This window comes from Lichenostomus cassidix, chromosome 4A, assembly GCF_008360975.1.
Source record: "Lichenostomus cassidix isolate B80296 chromosome 4A, HeHo_3.0, whole genome shotgun sequence".
In the NCBI taxonomy this organism is placed as follows: Eukaryota; Metazoa; Chordata; class Aves; order Passeriformes; family Meliphagidae; genus Lichenostomus; species Lichenostomus cassidix.
The window spans coordinates 13,971,656-13,987,978 of record NC_139485.1 but is presented as its reverse complement, the minus strand read 5'-3'; the positions used below and the strand labels follow the sequence as shown (position 1 = coordinate 13,987,978).

The window sequence follows — 16,323 nt, the reverse complement described above, 5'->3', positions numbered from 1 at the left end:
CCCCATGGGTGGCGGGATGTGGTCACCATGGGCGGAGGGACACGGTACCCATGGATGAGGGGCTGTGCCCTCGTGGTTGAGGGGCCATGGTCCTCCCGGGGAAAGGGCTGTGACCCCATGGGAGAGGCCACCACGCCCCATGTCCGGGGGCTGCAGGTGGCCCAAAGCCTGTGAGGGCAATAGAGGGATGGGAGCGCAGTGGGGCTGAGCCCTGCGGCAGCTCCTGCCTCCGCCTCTGCCCGCCTCCAGCCCTGCCTTCCCTGGGCACTTTGCTCCCGGCCGCGGGAAGCGGGAGAGGGCACACTCGGCACGGCAGGGCACGGCCAGGGCTGCCCGCAGCCCCCCGGCATGGCCTCGTTCCGCGTGGGGAACAGGCGCTCCCCGTGGGGGCCCCACTCCTGAGAGCTGCCAGGTCTGCAGGTGAGCCTGTTTGGTGACAGCCGGGACAGCCCTGCCATGGTCATGCAGTCCCAGCTGGGCTCCGGAGCAGGGGACAGAGGTGGGATCCGCAGGGCAGGATGGGTGCGGGGTGGGGGTCAACCAGTCCTCACCATCCCCAAATCCCTCCGAACATCCTCCTCCCTAACACGCCATCTCCTTCCTCTGTCACCGAGGGCCTTCATCCTTCCCAGTGCTGCCCACTCCTCTCCTTCATCCTCCTCTGCATCCCCCAAATCTCTGTCTCCTCGTGGGGTGAAGCTGCCCTGGTGCTGCCGTGGCTCAGCCCTACACAGTGGGCTCCTGCCCTTTCCCAGAGGTGGGGGACAGGGACAGCCCAGCCAAGGGTGGAAGGGAACCCTCACCCCCACCCTGCCCAGGGTCACCTCGGGGCAGAGGATGGGGTGGACAGCGAGGGAAACGCCCGACCTCACTGGGAGAGGGGAGGTGTCCCAGCAGAGCGTGCCTTGGCTGCTCTTCCAGGCGAGGGGAAGGATTGGAATTAGGTCACATCCCCTTGTGCCGGGGCTTTGGCTGCACCAACCACGTGGCGATTAGGGACAAGGGTCCTTCTGCAGGATGTTTTGCATAATTTCCCCTTGTTTTGCAATTTCCAAGGGCTTAGGCGAGGAGAAAAGCCCTGTTTTTCCTGTGCTCCAGCAGCAGCCGGTCCCAGGCTCACCCATCCCTTGGCAGCTGCTCCAAAATCTGCTCTTGCCTCCCCTCTCTGAGCTCCTGCCTGCTGCTCCATCATCCCTGACAGCACAATTCCCATCCTGTCTCACCGGCAGGACTTTGGCTCTGGGGCAGAATCTGCTCTGGTGTTCTCCCACTCACTCATTTCATTGGTGCCTTTCCAACACCTCCATGAATCCCCAGGGCTGGGGGAATCCACAGATCCCACCTGGAATGGTGCTGCCAGTGGGGCCAAAAGACAGTCCTGGCTGGGCACATCTGCAGGACCAGGAGCCAGGGAAAAGCTGTCATTCCTGTGGCCAAGGACATCACGTGCCCTCAACATGTGGCCCTGTGGCTGTCCCCTGCCCATACCCACTGGCCCATGGCTATTGTGTTTTGCAGAATTCCTTGCTGCTTCCTGGGGAACACGAGGGGCCAATCCATAGGCACCATCCCTGAGGTTTGTGCTTGCCATGGGCAAGGGATTCCCCAGCATTTAATTCATCCACAAAATGGAAATAACAGAAGTGAGCATTACCTCCTCTGCTCCAAGTCCTCTTCCTGCAGCACCTGCCACCTCCCCTGCTCCACCATCCTTCCCCTGCAGTGCCTTCCATCTCCAGCTCCAGCAATCAGTCCCAACTCTTGGCTCACACCTCAACCCCTCCTCGAAAGCCCACTGGCACAGATCGTTTTGCTAGGAATGTCAGCAAGGAATAGGAGTGGGGCTGGTGGTGATGTGTCCTCAGGCTGGACTGATGGGATTCAGTAATTTCAACTGCTGGTTTTGGTTGTGACTAAGATGATGAAGCAGGAATCCTGGTGAGATATAACTTACCAAATGTCATCTTCTGCATTTCTATTTTTTGGTGGTTATCCTCAAAGGAATGTGCTTGGGAATGGTTAAATCCGGCTGCTGACTGTGCTCAGGCTGCATCAGCTGCCAGAAGCTGGGTCCCTGTGCTCTCCTCTGAGCAGTCCAGCACTCCACAGCTCTTCAGGATTTTTCCTTATGCATTTCTCACACTTGATTACTAATTCTTATTTACTGTCTTTTCCATACCTTAATTGTTTGGTGACCTGTGTTACAGACACTGATTTTGGAAACTGAACCTGCAGCAGCTCTGCTCTGGTCAGGCTCAAGGCTTTGTGCTCCCTTGCATTTGGAGGCTGGAAAATGAAACCAAATCTCCTGGTCCCCCTCATGTCCTTGGCAGCTTGGTGACATGTGGCTGCCAGGCCAGGACCACCACTGGCACCTCACTTGGAAGCTCAAGTTTTCCTACCACCTGTTTTCCCTCCTGGTTCTGGGAAAACAAACCAAGTTCTCCCCACTGTTAATGTTTGATCAAGACCTTCCTGTTGCTCTCTGAACTCATCCTGCAATAAAGGCAGGAGCTGGGGCAGGCCAGGAGCTGCAGGGTGTTGGATGTGGGCCCAGAGCTCAGCCCGCAACTCAAACAGAGCCCCGGGAGCACGGCCGGAGTGGCCTGGCCCCTGCTGTCCCATCTGCCTGCTGAGTCATTTATGAGCATCTCTGTCAACTCCGGGTGTCTCTCCAGGCAGGGTGTGGCAGGGATGATCCCACAGATACACCCTAAGGGACACTCCTGCTGGGAGAAGCCTGCACATCTTCACAGTGAAAGGAAACAGGAGGGGATGATGAGGGAGCCAAGGGATGAAGGAGCCTGAGAGGATGTGTCCTTCCTCCTTGTAGCACCAGCTCCAACATGCATCCCTGAGCCCTGAGTCCTCCTCTGGCCTGGCACCCATCACCTCCTGAGTGAGCTCTGGACAACAGGAACTGGAGATGCTCCAGCATTCCCTCCATCAAATATGGTTTTGGCTACACCCTCATCTCCATCAGCAGCACAGCTCCTGCTCCCAGGTTACTCATCCAAGCATCCATTCTCCATTGGAGGAATCGTTTCACCAGGGACGGTGGAGGGTGTGGAGGGATCAAGGCACAGGCAGCCCTCACCAGTCCCTTGCTGGCCACCATGGTGGTGGCAGAAGCTCGCCTTTTCTCTCGAGAAGAGAGCTCTGAACTTTGACAGCTTGTCCTCATGCCGATTTCCCAGGAGGATGCAGATCACAGCCTTTGATCCTAGCACAGTGCAGGAGGGAATGTCCTGCCTGCCTTGTGAACTCACTCTGCCTTGAGCCAGGACTTTGCTCCAGCAGCTCTTCTCCACAGGGCTCAGCTCATCCATCCCCTCTGGGGAGCACCTGGCGGCTCCTTGCTGTCCAGGGACACTCTCTCCCAAAGGCTCCTTTAACAGCCCCCCCAGGATTTCTCTGGGCCACAACATTCCCCCAGACAAGCCTTTCTTCTCCTCCCGCCTTTCTTCTCCCAAGGAGCCCTCCGGGAGCAGCGGCATTGTCAGGATGGTGCCAATTAGGCTGAGGCAGCTTCCAAGAGGCTGCGCTGGCCCCGGCCGGGGGCTGCTGCTGCTCATCAGGGTCTCATTGTTCGGCGGCCGTGGGGCTGTGCCCGGCGGGGCCGGCGCGGGGCTCTGTCCCTGACGCGGGGCTCTGTCCCCAGCATCCTCCTGTCTGTCCCTGTGCCGCCTCAAAGGGGTGATTAATGAGAGATTAATGAGCGATTAATGAATGATTAATGGGTGTCAGTGCAGGGGCTGCGGAGGGGAGGCTTTGCTGAGCACCACTCCCCCACCAGCTCCCCTCAAGGCTCGAACGTGCGAGCTGAGAAAAACCAGAGAACCATCAAAGTGGCCGGAGCTCCTGGAGGAGGAGAAAATCTGGCAGCTTTGGCTCCCTTCCACGCTTTGTGCCTGACAATGGTCGTGACCAGTGACTGATGTGCTTTTATGAACTGCTCCCTAGGTCTGGCTGGCAGAACATGGCCTCTCCAGTGAGGACGTTCCCAGTTGCCCCATGGACACCGACGCTGACTCCCTGGCCAGGAGGGAACACCACGGCAGCACCAGAGGCAAAGTGTGTCTTCAACGAGGAGTTCAAGTTCATCCTGCTGCCCGTCTCCTACGCCATCGTCTTCGTGGTGGGGCTGCCCCTCAACTCCTGGGCCCTGTGGATATTCATCTCCAGGATGAGGCCCTGGAACGCCACCACCACCTACATGGTCAACCTGGCCCTCTCAGACACACTCTACGTCCTGTCCCTGCCCACTCTGGTCTACTACTACGCTGACCGCAACAACTGGCTGTTTGGGACGGGGCTTTGTAAGTTTGTGAGGTTCCTCTTCTACGCCAACCTCTACAGCAGCATCCTCTTCCTCACCTGCATCAGTGTCCACCGCTACATGGGCATCTGCCACCCCATCCGCTCCCTCAAGTGGGTGAAGACCAAGCACGCCCGCATTATCTGTGTGGCTGCCTGGCTCATTGTCACCATCTGCCTCATCCCCAACCTCATCTTTGTCACCACCAGCTCCAACGGCAACAATACCCTGTGCCATGACACCACCAAGCCCGAGGAGTTTGACCACTATGTGCACTACAGCTCCTCAGTCATGGCCCTGCTCTTTGGGGTGCCCTTTCTGGTCATCGTCCTGTGCTACTGCCTGATGGCCAAGCAGCTCTGCAAGTCCAACTTCTCCAGCCCCGGCCTCAGGATGCCCGCCTACAAGCGGCGCTCCATCAAAATGATCATCGTGGTGCTGGCTGTCTTCGCCATCTGCTTCGTGCCTTTCCACATCACCCGCACCCTCTACTACACCTCCCGCTACTTCCAGGCCGACTGCCGGACCCTCAACATCATCAACTTCAGCTACAAGATCACACGGCCCCTGGCCAGCATCAACAGCTGCCTCGACCCCATCCTGTACTTCATGGCTGGGGACAAGTACCGGGGTCGGCTGCGCCGCGGGGCTGGTCAGCGCCTCCGGCCAATGCCCACCCTGGACCTGGCCCTGGTGTCACCCTTCACAGACAACGTCACGGATGGCAGCCACATGGCCAGTGTCACCCGAGGGATGGGGACAGCACGGAGCGGAGGAGGGTGCTGAGGGCGTTCTGTAACCTCAGCCCTGGGCTCCAGAGCTGCTGCCCCTCAGGGCTCCATGATGTCACTCCCAGGTCCCCTGACCTGAGCTGTTCTTGCCCAGGTCTACAGAGATGAGGGCTAGAGGCCATGGGCTTGTCCCAGCCCTGCCCTGGGATGCCATGGGGGGCTTGTGCTGGTCAGGAGAGCCATCAGGCACTCATGGGAATGGGAAGGACACTGAGGAGGCTGTTTTGGGTCAGCAGGCTGGTGCTCCATCCCAGGGCACTCCTGGGGACACATGGGGCTGACAAGTCACTGAAGAGAAGGGACACTGGTGCCTCCCTGGGCAGGCACAGCTCTTCCAGATGACTCAGTGGTGACATGCAGGGACCAGACTGAACCTGGGGACAGGGCCCACATTGGGCAGGTTCTCAGAGATGTCCCTATCACACCACTGGCCTTGGCAAGGGGGAGAGACACTGCCTGAGGCACTTGCTGCCCATCACCCCCAATAAAGCCCCTTCCTCTCTCTACACTCAGGCCTGTTTCTCCCTGCAGCACCAGGAAGAGAGACAAGACACTCACCCCCACCCCAGAGAAAATCCACTGGGGCAGGTCTGGAGGGATGAGCTGGAGCTCCTGTGGGGACCGGGAAGGTTCTTGGGAATTCCCCTTTATGGGTGTTTGCTCCTCAAATGTTTACCCAGCCTTTTGTTTGACCAAGTGCCTGCGCAGAGCAGCGCTCTGAGATTGATATCAGTGCTGTTGACTTTCCCACATCAGCCTGGCAGGAATGGGACAGGGACAGGTTGTCCCCATTGCCCCCTGTGAGTCCTGCCAGCCCATGCCTAAGAAAGGGGTGCCCAGAGTGTCACTGGGGTGTCACCCCCAGTCACTGCACAGGTCACACAAAGCCACATCCCACAGGAGCTGCACAGGGGAAGGAGAGGATGGCATATCCCAGCTCCACATCCCCATCCCACCCCGAGAACCCCTCACTCACCACTAAGCTGAGAGCAGAGTGAGCAGAGAGAGCAGAAGACCTCCCTCTGAGCCCAGTTCAACCAGTAAGAGCTCCTCCTCACCTCCCCTTATAACCAGCATGGCCCAGGTGCACCTGGGAGCTGCACCTGAGCGGTGCAAGGGCCCTGACAAGCACTGACCCAGCTGGAGATGGGATTGCCAGGGAGGGGACACACTGGGTGACAGGGGCACCCGCATGGGCAGTGCAGGGGTATGGCCACAGTGCTGCCAATCCCAGCCTCCAGAACACACACAGACAGGAGCAGGGAGGTTGGAAACCTGTATTGGGTATGGAGATGGCAGGAAAGGCTCCTCTGAGGCCACACAGTCCTGGCTCAGGCCACTTCCACAGGTCCCCAAGTCCAGGAGTGACCACCTTCCACCTCATGGTGGGCTGTCCCTCCTGACTGGTCCCACTTGCCATCAGGATGCCACTCCAAAGACCTCATCTCAATCCCTCCTCCAATGACACCCCCTCCCTCAGCTTGTGGTGACCTGGTTATTCCAGGGGGACGGTGCCCATTGCTGGCCCCAGCCCCACACCACCCCTTGCAGGGGACAGCTGTGTCACCCACAGCCCCTCCAAACCCCTCGCAAGGGGGAGCCTTTCCCAAACAACCCCTCGCTTTCCCCTCTCCTCCCACCTCCCTCTCAGGTCAGAGGAGCAGCGGGCCGGAGTGGGGACAGTCCCCTGTGTGTCCCCCATGCCAGGCTGGCTGAAATCCCCCCTGCAAGAGCCCTCACGAGCCAGGACGGGGCCGGCGCTGGTGGCACCTAGAGGATGTGCAGCTCATCTGTCTCCGACAGCCCGTACTTGGTCTTGTTCTCGTTGAAGAGCTTGAGCAGGGCAGAGATGTAGAGCTCGTGGTAACGATCCACCAGCTCCCGGCTCGGGTTCTCCACCTTGGGCACCGCCAGTGGCTCCCCCACTGCCGGGAGGGAATGGGGTCAGGATGGTGGGGACACGATCAGCTCGTTGGGGACACGAGCCAGAGGTGCCTTCCAGCACCACCCACTGCGGGGTGTCCCCTCTACCCCCACCCTGGGGACCCCCAGCTCACCCACGGTGGTGATGGGTCTGGCATAGGGCAGCAAGCCGCGGGACTGGCTGGAGGTGAGGCTGCGGCCGTAGAAGAGGCAGGGAGCGAAGCCGATTATCTTCTGGAAGCGCCGCTGGATGCTCCTCATCCAGCTACCCTCCTCAAAGACCACCTGGCGGTAGAGGTCGTTCTCCCCAAAGGAGAAGGAGGGGACGAGGAAGGCCCTGAGGAGGGGACACGGTGGGTGGTGATGCGGCGCTGGGGACCCCCGGGAACGGCGGGGGTGGCCGTGCCGGTGACCCAGCCGTGACCCACCCGTGCCGCAGGGCCATGCGGACGAAGCCCTTGCGATTCCTGAGGATGAGCGTGGTGACGCCGGGCCGGCAGGACAGCGACTCTGCCGCGCCGCCGATGACGATGGCCACCGCGTTGCCGGTGCCCTTCTGGGACAGCAGGTACCCGATGGCGCGGCGGGTCACCGGGAACAGCCCTGCGGCGGGACGGAGCAGAGGGGCTGTGGCACTGCGGTGCCCGGGAACCCCACAGGGACACCGCAGGGACACCACAGGGACACCCCGAGCGATGGCACCTGGTGGGACCAGACAAGGACGGTGCAAGGGCTCCCTCTGCTGCGGGCAGGGAGCGGGAAAGGTGAGGGTAGGGAGCGGGGAGGGCAGGGAGCAGGGAGGGTGCAGAGGAGGGTGTAGGCAGGGTGTAGACAAGGTGCGGGCAGGGTGCGGGCAGGGTGTAGGACGGGTACAGATAGGGTGTAGGCAATGTGCGGGCAGGGTGTAGGACAGGTACAGACAGAGTGTAAGCAAGGCGCGGGCAGGGTGCGAGCAAGGTGAAGGTGGAGCTCAGGCACGGTGCAGGCAGGGTGCGAGGTGAAGGTCGAGCTGAGACACGGTGCAGACAGAGCACCATCCCTGCCCTGCCTTCTCCCGGGAGCAGCATCACCCCCGTGTTCCCCTCAGAGGGATCAGGGCATCTCCCGAGCCCCGTGCCCCTGGGCACTGCGGGCGGAGCCGGGCAGCAGCGGGGCTGGCAGGGGCTCTAGGCAGCCCCACCGAGCAGGGCAGGGCAGGCACCGCTCACCCCCACTCATCAGGTACTCCCGAAACACGGGCAGGCGGAAGTTTCCGGCCAGAGTGGTGAGGAAGGAGCGGATGCCCGGGAACAGCTCCTCGAAGCCCGTGGAGCCCGTGATGAAGTTGCAGAAGGCGCCGACGCAGAGGATGCCGTGCGGGTGGGAGCCGATGATGTAGTTGTGTCTGGGGGACAGGTCGTGTGTCTTCACCAGCTGCGGGGACAAAAGGGGTCACGGGGACCTGACGGTGGCACCTCCTTTTGGGTGGTTCCATCCCGTCCCGGCGCCGTACCTTCACGGGGAAATAATCCCGAAAGTGCTCCCACACGGTCCATCGCCGCAGGCACGGCAGCCTCCTGCCACCTGCAAAGCCGGGAGGGACCACTGGAGATGACGCCCACCCCAGAGGACAGCAGGATCCATGGGAAACGCTCCCCACGGACCCGCTGCATCCCTCTTCCCACCGCGGTGCTGATGATGGGCGAGCGGAGGGAAGGAGCAGGGGGGATGTGGTGCTCCCCATTTGCTGGGAGGGACCCGGAGAAAGTGGGACCCCGAGCCCCGTATGGCTGCAAAGCTGGAGGAGGGGGGGACACGGCCACCCCACCTTTCTCCGGTGTGTCCCAGTCGAAGATGACCCAGGCCAGGTAGAGCACGGGGACGAGCCAGAGGCTGGTGAACAGCAGGTAGATGAGGAGCAGGAGGCTGACAGTTCCTGTGGGAGCCGGGCGGAGGGTTAGCGGGTGTGTGGCTCCCCTCGGGACCCCCGCAGCCCCCTCCTCACTCACCCAGCAGCAGGAAGCTGAGCACCCACTGCAGCACGGCCAGGAGCTGGAGGGCAGAGCGGAGGTCGCGCTGCGAGGGCCAGGGCACGGCCAGCAGTGTCCTCAGGGCAGTCTGAACGCTGGCCCGGCTGCCTGTGGAGAGGAGGACACGGCCACCGCCCAGAACAGCACGGCTAGTACAGGGGCAGGGCCACCGGGCTGCCAGGGACACCCAGGGGCTGGGACGGGAAGAATGAGCAGTTCGGGGAGGAGGGATGGGATGGGGATGGTGGAATAGGGGATGCTCATCCCCAGGGAGCTCTGGACCATGCCAGGAGGTGGCCCTGGGCAATCAGGGCTGTCCCCAGAGCAGGGAGCACCTGGGCACCCCAAGCCCAAAAGGTCAGTGAACCAGTGGGGCTGAGAGCAGTGGCACATCCTGCCCCATGCCCGAGTCCCAAGAGCCAGGACCATTCCTGTGCCCTCCTTGGTGTGCTTTGGTTCACAGGGGAGTGGGGATTTCTCAGCTGGCACAGCTGGTCCTAGGAAGCACCACCCCCAGCAAGTGCCAAGGCCAGTGGCAAGGTCAAGCTGGGGTGGCCGGGGGTGACAATCCCACTCTGTCCCCACAGGGACACTCTGGCAACACAGCCACTCTGCTCCCCCCGCCAGCCCTTCCATCCAGCCGACCTTGGTGAACCATTAACCTCCCTGGGCCGAGAGCCAGGATCCAAACTCCAGGCACAGCCCCATCCCTGCTCCCCCAAACGGGCCCGAGGCACTGGCCCCGCCAGCACAGCACTCCTGGCCAAAGGTCCCCATGCTGAGACCACCCCACAGAGCCACCCCAGTGTCACAAGAGCCTTCTTTTCTTGGGAAAACAACCCCAAATCTGCGTGCTGGTCACAGAGATGATCGGGGGACACAGGAGCAGCCCTGTCCCTGTGGCTCCCCAAGCCAGGGACCCCCAGGTCAGAGGAGAACCACCAACCCCTACTTCAGGAAGCTGGTGGAGGTTGAGGCTCAGTTCTTCACAGCTCTATCCAAACCAGGAATGGGACAAGTGAAATAAATTAAATACTGGAGCCATCTCTGGCCCATGGGGGGATACTTGCAGTGGGGAATATTTGTCCCTTTCTCCCATGCAGAGTGCTGGGCTCTGAGAGATCCCTTCCACCCACCCCACATCCTCCAAATCCCAGCCACCTGCAGAACCCAGTCCCTTCTTTTTCCCAGGGAAGACACAGAGCTCTTCCCAGCAAACTTGTGCCCACCAAACAGCTGCTTTTTAACATTCTCCTAGCTCCCATTCCAAAAAAAACATGAATGTCCACACCACAGACACACAGAATCCCCCAGGGCTCTGCTGCCAGCCCCATCCACAGCAAAAGGAGCCTCTGCAAACCCAACATTTGGAATTTCCAGGAGCGTCTCGTGTGTAACATTCTCAAACATAGTCCAAAATTTCATCCCTGTGGGGCAACTGTGTGTTTTCCTGGGGACTTATCCCCAAATCACTCCCAACACTCCCTTTTTTCCTCAGCACTCCCAAGCAAGCAGACAACAGTGACAACCACCAGCTCCTTTCCTTGCTGGAGAATCAGGAACCATCCCAACCCATTTTGGGAATCTCTTACCACTGAGGTTTTGGGAGCAGGCTGCGATGATGGTTTTCATGGCGGCAGGAGCTCTGTGGGTGGAAAGGTGAATTAGGCAATCAGAGGGTGGCGAGTTGTGTGTCCACAGGCTTTAACCAGGTGACCTGAGGGACAGCCCTGCCGAGGGGAGGGGACCTGCTCCAGCTGGGATTAGGAGAACGGAGAGGAGCTGGTGGTCCCTGGAAGGGTCACACAGAGGGTGAGGAGCTGCCAATGTACCAGGTGGTTGCTGCTCCTTGGAAAGTCCCTTCTGCCAGTGCTGGCAGAGGCTGAATACCCCTGGGAATGGTACCATCCACGCTGGGGATATGTCACAAACACTGCCATGTGACAGCCCCAGAGCCACCCAAAAATGTCATCCCAAAGATCCACAGCTGCCAGACCATTCCCGCCTCTTCCAGCCCTGGGATGGCCACTCTGCCTCCTGCCCAGGAAGCCTGGAGCTCTGTCTGGGGAAGATTGAGGGGAAAAATGACAAGAAAGGGAAATAGGAGCAGCACAAAGTCAGCACTGAGGTGGGCCTTCAGGTCAACAGCCCAAGGAATGGTGAGAATCCACAGGGAATATGTCCCTGAAGCTACTCCTCAGGATGCAGCTCTCCAGACGTGCTCCTAGGAGTTTTCCCTGCTTCACAGGTTGTTCTGGAGGGTTTCAAAGCACAGTGACTACTCTGTCTTGGCACCATTTGTCCCAGTTTTGTCCCTTGTGGGCTCCACAAGAGGGTCTGGAGCTCACCCTCTGGAAAAGCCCAGGATGAAGAGCAAGTGAATTTCACAGCAAGAACCAGGCAGCACAAAGAGAGTTTATTTTGCTTAAAATAGAGAGGAAAAAAAAAATAAATACATCCACCCACAATACAAAGAGCAGTTTCCAAATCCACAGAGCTCCCCTTGGAGGCTGCCTCCGCCTGGGAGGGCAGAGGGAGCCTGACCCTCATGGAGTTGCCCCTCAGAGCTCTGGGGCACCCCCCAACATGACCAGCACCCCCAGTCTGACATGGAATGAGAACCAAAGCAAGGGGTCACACGTCCTCCTGCGATCCAGCACTCTCAGGGAATTCCTGGATGCTCCACCTATGTACACTGTATTCCTTCCTCCCTCTCCAGGTTGTTCTCCCAGGTTCTCCAGCCAGAGCATCAGCCCATGTTGTGCCTGTTGCCATAGCCCCGGGGGTGTGTGTCCTTCCAGTCGTCCCAGTCCCGAGCTTTCTGAAGAGCTTCCTCATCATCCTCCTCCTCCTTTTTCTCCTGCTCCTGCTTCTGTGACTCCTCATCAACTGCACCTGCTGGAGGGGAGGGACAGGCAGGAGATGCAGGTTCTCCAAAGCCCTGCTGGGAGCTGGGCTTGCCAGACAGCAGGAGTGAGAATCATGGAGTGGGCTGGGTTGGAAGAGATGAAGTCCATCCAGTGCTACCTTCCGCTATCCTAGGTTGTTCCAAGTCCTATCCACCTGGCCTTGGACAGACCAACCCAGTTGTTTTCCTAATAAAGCTTGGATTCTTCCACCCCTGCTTGCCCAGCCCCTCAAGAGGCTTCCCAAATCCCCTGTTCCCATCTCTGTTCCATACCTGGAGCTCTCTGTGGGTTGGACACAACTCCCTGCCTCCGGCGCTGCTCGTACCAGTCATCCACAGTCATGGTGGGCAGCCCGGGATAGCCAGCTCCAAACACCCTGCAGTGGGACAAAACCAGGCAATGAAATTGCCTGGAATGAGCAGAAACACAGGGCTGTTCCATGATCCAACCTGTGCTAAGGATGTCACAAGGAGGGCTGGAGGAAACCTTTGGGGTGGTCCAATTGTGGCCTCTCCATGCCTGAGGGAAAGATGGAGAGTGCTTGGAGTGTCAGGACACAGGGAATGGCTTCCCAATGCCAGAGGGCAAGCTTAGATGGGATATTGGGAAGGAATTCTTCCCTGTGAGGGTGGTGAAATACTGGCACAGGCTGCCCAGAGAAGCTGTGGCTGCCCCATCCCTGGAAGTATCCAAGGCCAGGTTGGACAGGGCTTGGAGCAACCTGGAGTAGGGGAAGAGGTCCCCAGGACACCCCTGGGAACTGCAGCAGATACTTGGAAAGCTCAGGATAAATCATGTCCCAAGCATGACAGGAAATCTGGTTTCTATCCCATTCTGAGCTTTAGGTGCTGAAATTCCTGCAAGGATTTCAGAGTGCCACAAACTTAATTGCAGACATGCAGGTACCACCTGGATTTCTGCACTTGATGGAATATTTCATCTTGACAGGAGAGCCTTTCCCCAAAGTGTGGTTGGATAATCCCAATCCATACCTGGCCTGAGCAGCATCCCTGGTGAGGATGAAGGGTTTTATTGGAGCTCTGGCTGGCCGGGAAGGGCCACGGGAACTTGCTGGAGCCTGGGGATGCAAAGAACAGTCACCAAGGAATTGTGGGGATGAGAATTCCCCCTCTGCTTCCCACCTCATCAGCTCAATTCCAACTGGGAAGTCACAGAATAAAACTCCAACTCTGCCACTAAATTCCTCTGGGATCCACCCCCCATGCCCATCCCACAGCACCCAGACCCCAGGAGAGCTCCCTCACCTGCCTGGCTGCATCCCTGCTCCTCAGGATCACCAGCTCCTGGTCGATGCTCTCAATCTCCTCCAGGCTGGTGCCAATCCATTTCTGGATCTGGAGGGTGTAAAACTCCCGGATCTGATCCTCATCTGCTGTCCCACTCTCCACAGCGCTGCTCATGGAGGCCAGTTTGTTCTCCAGCTCCTTCTTCTGTTTGTATCTGGCTCAAACACAGCAAAATCACATCACGGAATCATTTTTTTCCAGCCCAGCCCAGCCTTAGTGTCTTTACCACCCTTTCTAAGAGGTTCAACACAATTCCATGGAAGTTGTGCTGGTTCCTGTTGGAATTGCCACAATGAGCAGCTCAGTGGCCAAAATCCTAACCAAAGCACCAAAGGCACCAACCACCTCTTTTTCAAGCTCTAATGAACCCACTGGTAGGAAACTCCCAGTTTGGAAGTTTTTATTCTGCCAGTGGTGATTAAAGAACTAATGGTAAGGTTAATTATTAAAAAGCTAATTATAAGGTTTTGAGCAGTTTTTTCTCAGAGACCACAAAGGGGAGACACAAATGCCCCGCCCCAGCCCAACTCATGAAACAATGAGCTGCATCTAAAATGAGCATTTATGATCAAACTATTCCAATGCCCAGGGAAACTCTTCCCTCTCCAACCCTGCACTGCCTAAGGCTCCTGTTCCTCCCAGACCCATTCCCAAAGCCCTTCCCAGGGTGGCACAGAGCCCACCTTTCAATTTTGGCCGTCCTGCTCAAGGCCATGGCCACTAGGTTGGGCTGGGTGGGGTCCCGAGGGTCGGGGGGACTCCCAGCTCTCTCCTCGCTGGAAGTGCCCGGGGGCAGCTGGAAAGATCCCAGCCCATAGCTCCTGCAGAGCTTGAGGAAGTGCAGGAAGTGCTGCCGGGCACTCTCCAGGTGCTCCATCCTCTTGCTCAGATCCACCTGCTTCAGCGTCAGGGCTCCCAGCAGCGCCGGCAGCAGCATGAACTTCAGGTCGGCTGAGGCCACTTCCTCCAGCTCCTCGTTCTCACTGCGAGGGAGAAACCAGGGAGTGCAGGAAAAGGAGTGGGGATGGGAAAGGGGCTGGAGTCATCCTGGGAGGGGAAGCTGGGGGAGCTGGGGGGAATCAGCCTGGAGAAAAGGAGGCTCAGGGGGGACCTTCTGGCTCTGCACAGCTCCCTGACAGGAGGGGACAGCCGGGGTGGGGTCGGGCTGTGCTCCCAGGGAACAAGGCACAGAACAAGAGGGAACGGCCTCAGGCTGTAGCAGGGGACGGACAGGTTGGAATTTCTCCATGGAAAGGGTTGTCAGGCATTGGAAGAGGCTGCCCAGGGAGGCTTGGAGTGTCCATTCCCGGAGGTGTCCAAGGAAGGACTGGACACAGCACTCAGTGCTCTGGGCTGGATCGGTCACAGGTTGGACTCCATGGTGTTGGAGATCTTTCCCACCCTCAGTGATTCTGGGATTCAGTCCCGCTCCCGCCCCACCTCTGCCCTGCCCGGGACTCTCCCTGTCCCCCTCAGACGCGTCCCTGCGCTCACCTGAACAACTCCAACTGCGCCACCATGGCCGCCGCCCGCTGCAGCGCGTCCAGCCCCTGCCGCACCTTGTCCTGCACGGCCGGGGCTCCCGAGGAGGGCTCGGTGCTGGCCTCCAGCTCCTCCCAGAGCCGCCGTCCCAGCGCCAGCAGCTCCGCCAGCCGGGGCCCGTCCGCGTCCGTCTCCGCCATCATGGGCCGGGAACGACATCACCGCCACTTCCGGCGCGTTCGGGCGCGACCGTACCCGTCCTGGCCGCCATCTTGGGGAGGTCACTGCCGCAGCCATAACGCGGGGCGCCATCTTGGGAGGTCACAGCGCTAGCAACGGTGGGCGCCATCTTGGGGAGGGCACAGGCACAGGCGGGACGCGGTCGCCGCCATGCTGTGAGGGCAGGCTGAGGGCCGGTGGCCCCGGTGGGTGCCGTGATGGCCCCGCGCTGCCCCCGCGGCCGTGGAGCCTCCGTTACCCCCGCGGCAGGCGGGCATGGCGGGCAGGAGCGGTTCGGCGGGGCTGTTGGGGCTCACAGGCCTCCAGCGCCGCCACGCTTTTCCCTGCCAGGTCCTGCAAGGCGCACCGGCCCGCACGGGTCCTGGCAGGGAGCGCTGTGCTGGAGTCTGGGAAACTGGGGAAAAATACAGATAATTAGATAAATTAGCAGAAAACATCCGTTTTCCCTCTGTATAAAAGCGGTGCACAGTGGAGACCCTCGCAGTGAAGTTCTGGATGTCAGTAAATACTAATTTATTTGTTTAGGCACAACACCTTCCTGTTCTTCTCTGTTCTTTCTACAGTGCAAGTAGGACGTGTGATCTTTCTCCTTTCTTTTTCATTTATGTCTCTAAAATTATGTCTCTAAAATTGAAATTTATTCTCTAAAATTCAACCAGGCAGCAGGCTCGTTAGGGTTAAATCTGTGCTTTTAGGCACAGGTTGTTTCCCTTCGAAATAAATACAGGTGAGTGACCTGGCTGTGAGCAAAGTATGGATGTAGCAACCACTACTACTGCTCGTTACTCCTGAGTAATTCTAGCTCAGCCTCTGAGGATGACTCAGTTTACAATTTATTGTGTTTGTTTTCTTCATGCCTGTGCCAGTGCAATAAATTGTTACTCACAGAGCCCAGGAGTGCTGTGAGTCCTCCAAACCTGTCTGGCTCCAGGTCTGGGCTGATGGGAGTATCTCCTGGATGTTCCCAGTGGGATGGCAGCTCCAGGGTGGTTCATGGCCATGTCAGTGTCTGCTCTGCAGAGCAGAGAGTGCTGAGGCTCCTGCCCCTCTGGAATGGGTGCCCAGCTTGGGAGAGTCAGATCCTTCCCTGTGAGGGTGGGGAGAATTCCATTCCAATCTCTGGAATGGATTTCCCAGAGTATCTGTGGCTGCCTCATCCCTGGAAGTGTCCAAGGCCAGGCTGGACAGGGCTTGGAGCAACCTGGGATAGTGGAAGGTGTCCCTGCCATGGCAGGGGGTGGGATGGGATGAGCTTTAAGGTCCCTTCTACCAAACCATCCCAGGATTCTATGATTCCAAGGGATACAGAGCTTCTTCCCCTCTGAACCCCCCACAGCCCCTGCC

At 59.0% G+C, this 16,323-nt stretch overlaps 3 protein-coding genes across 4 annotated transcripts; 1 reads left to right on the top strand and 2 right to left on the bottom strand.

Annotated features, from left to right (window-relative positions):
- The first annotated feature begins 273 nt into the window (after positions 1-273).
- P2RY4 (pyrimidinergic receptor P2Y4) lies at positions 274-5,615 on the top strand. Of its 2 annotated transcripts, none has more exons than XM_085060632.1 (2): positions 274-420; positions 3,964-5,615. In XM_085060632.1, the coding sequence occupies exon 2, from the start codon at positions 3,980-3,982 to the stop codon at positions 5,102-5,104; it is 1,125 nt and encodes a 374-aa protein (XP_084916758.1). In that variant the 5' UTR covers positions 274-420; positions 3,964-3,979; the 3' UTR covers positions 5,105-5,615. The 2 variants fall into 2 exon arrangements, with proteins under 2 accessions (XP_084916758.1, XP_084916757.1); XM_085060631.1 differs by lacking the exon at positions 274-420 and adding an exon at positions 491-3,004.
- Positions 5,616-6,371: 756 nt separating this feature from the next.
- Positions 6,372-10,781, bottom strand: LOC146437537 (diacylglycerol O-acyltransferase 2-like). Its single transcript, XM_085060633.1, has 8 exons — positions 10,634-10,781; positions 9,021-9,149; positions 8,840-8,947; positions 8,525-8,595; positions 8,241-8,445; positions 7,461-7,635; positions 7,167-7,369; positions 6,372-7,034 (listed from the first exon to the last, which is right to left on the bottom strand). The coding sequence occupies exons 1-8, from the start codon at positions 10,671-10,673 to the stop codon at positions 6,880-6,882; spliced, it is 1,086 nt and encodes a 361-aa protein (XP_084916759.1). The 5' UTR covers positions 10,674-10,781; the 3' UTR covers positions 6,372-6,879.
- Positions 10,782-11,435: 654 nt separating this feature from the next.
- On the bottom strand, positions 11,436-14,971 carry IGBP1 (immunoglobulin binding protein 1). Its single transcript, XM_085060634.1, has 6 exons — positions 14,752-14,971; positions 13,941-14,240; positions 13,216-13,411; positions 12,943-13,028; positions 12,223-12,326; positions 11,436-11,939 (listed from the first exon to the last, which is right to left on the bottom strand). Exons 1-6 carry the CDS (start codon positions 14,940-14,942, stop codon positions 11,791-11,793), a joined length of 1,026 nt encoding a protein of 341 aa, XP_084916760.1. The 5' UTR covers positions 14,943-14,971; the 3' UTR covers positions 11,436-11,790.
- Between the last annotated feature and the right edge of the window lie 1,352 nt (positions 14,972-16,323).

Excerpts from the sequence above, each read along its gene's own strand:
- LOC146437537 (XM_085060633.1), bottom strand. The coding sequence starts at position 10,673 with ATGAAAACCATCATCGCAGCCTGCTCCCAAAACCTCAGTG. Across the intron at positions 8,948-9,020 it reads GCTCAGCTTCCTGCTGCTGG|GAACTGTCAGCCTCCTGCTC; the intron begins GTGAGTGAGGAG and ends CGGCTCCCACAG. Across the intron at positions 8,596-8,839 it reads CTGGGACACACCGGAGAAAG|GTGGCAGGAGGCTGCCGTGC; the intron begins GTGGGGTGGCCG and ends CCGGCTTTGCAG.
- P2RY4 (XM_085060632.1), top strand. The coding sequence starts at position 3,980 with ATGGCCTCTCCAGTGAGGACGTTCCCAGTTGCCCCATGGACACCGACG.
- IGBP1 (XM_085060634.1), bottom strand. The coding sequence starts at position 14,942 with ATGATGGCGGAGACGGACGCGGACGGGCCCCGGCTGGCGGAGCTGCTG. Across the intron at positions 14,241-14,751 it reads GCGCAGTTGGAGTTGTTCAG|TGAGAACGAGGAGCTGGAGG; the intron begins GTGAGCGCAGGG and ends TCTCCCTCGCAG. Across the intron at positions 13,029-13,215 it reads GCAGGGATGCAGCCAGGCAG|GCTCCAGCAAGTTCCCGTGG; the intron begins GTGAGGGAGCTC and ends TTGCATCCCCAG.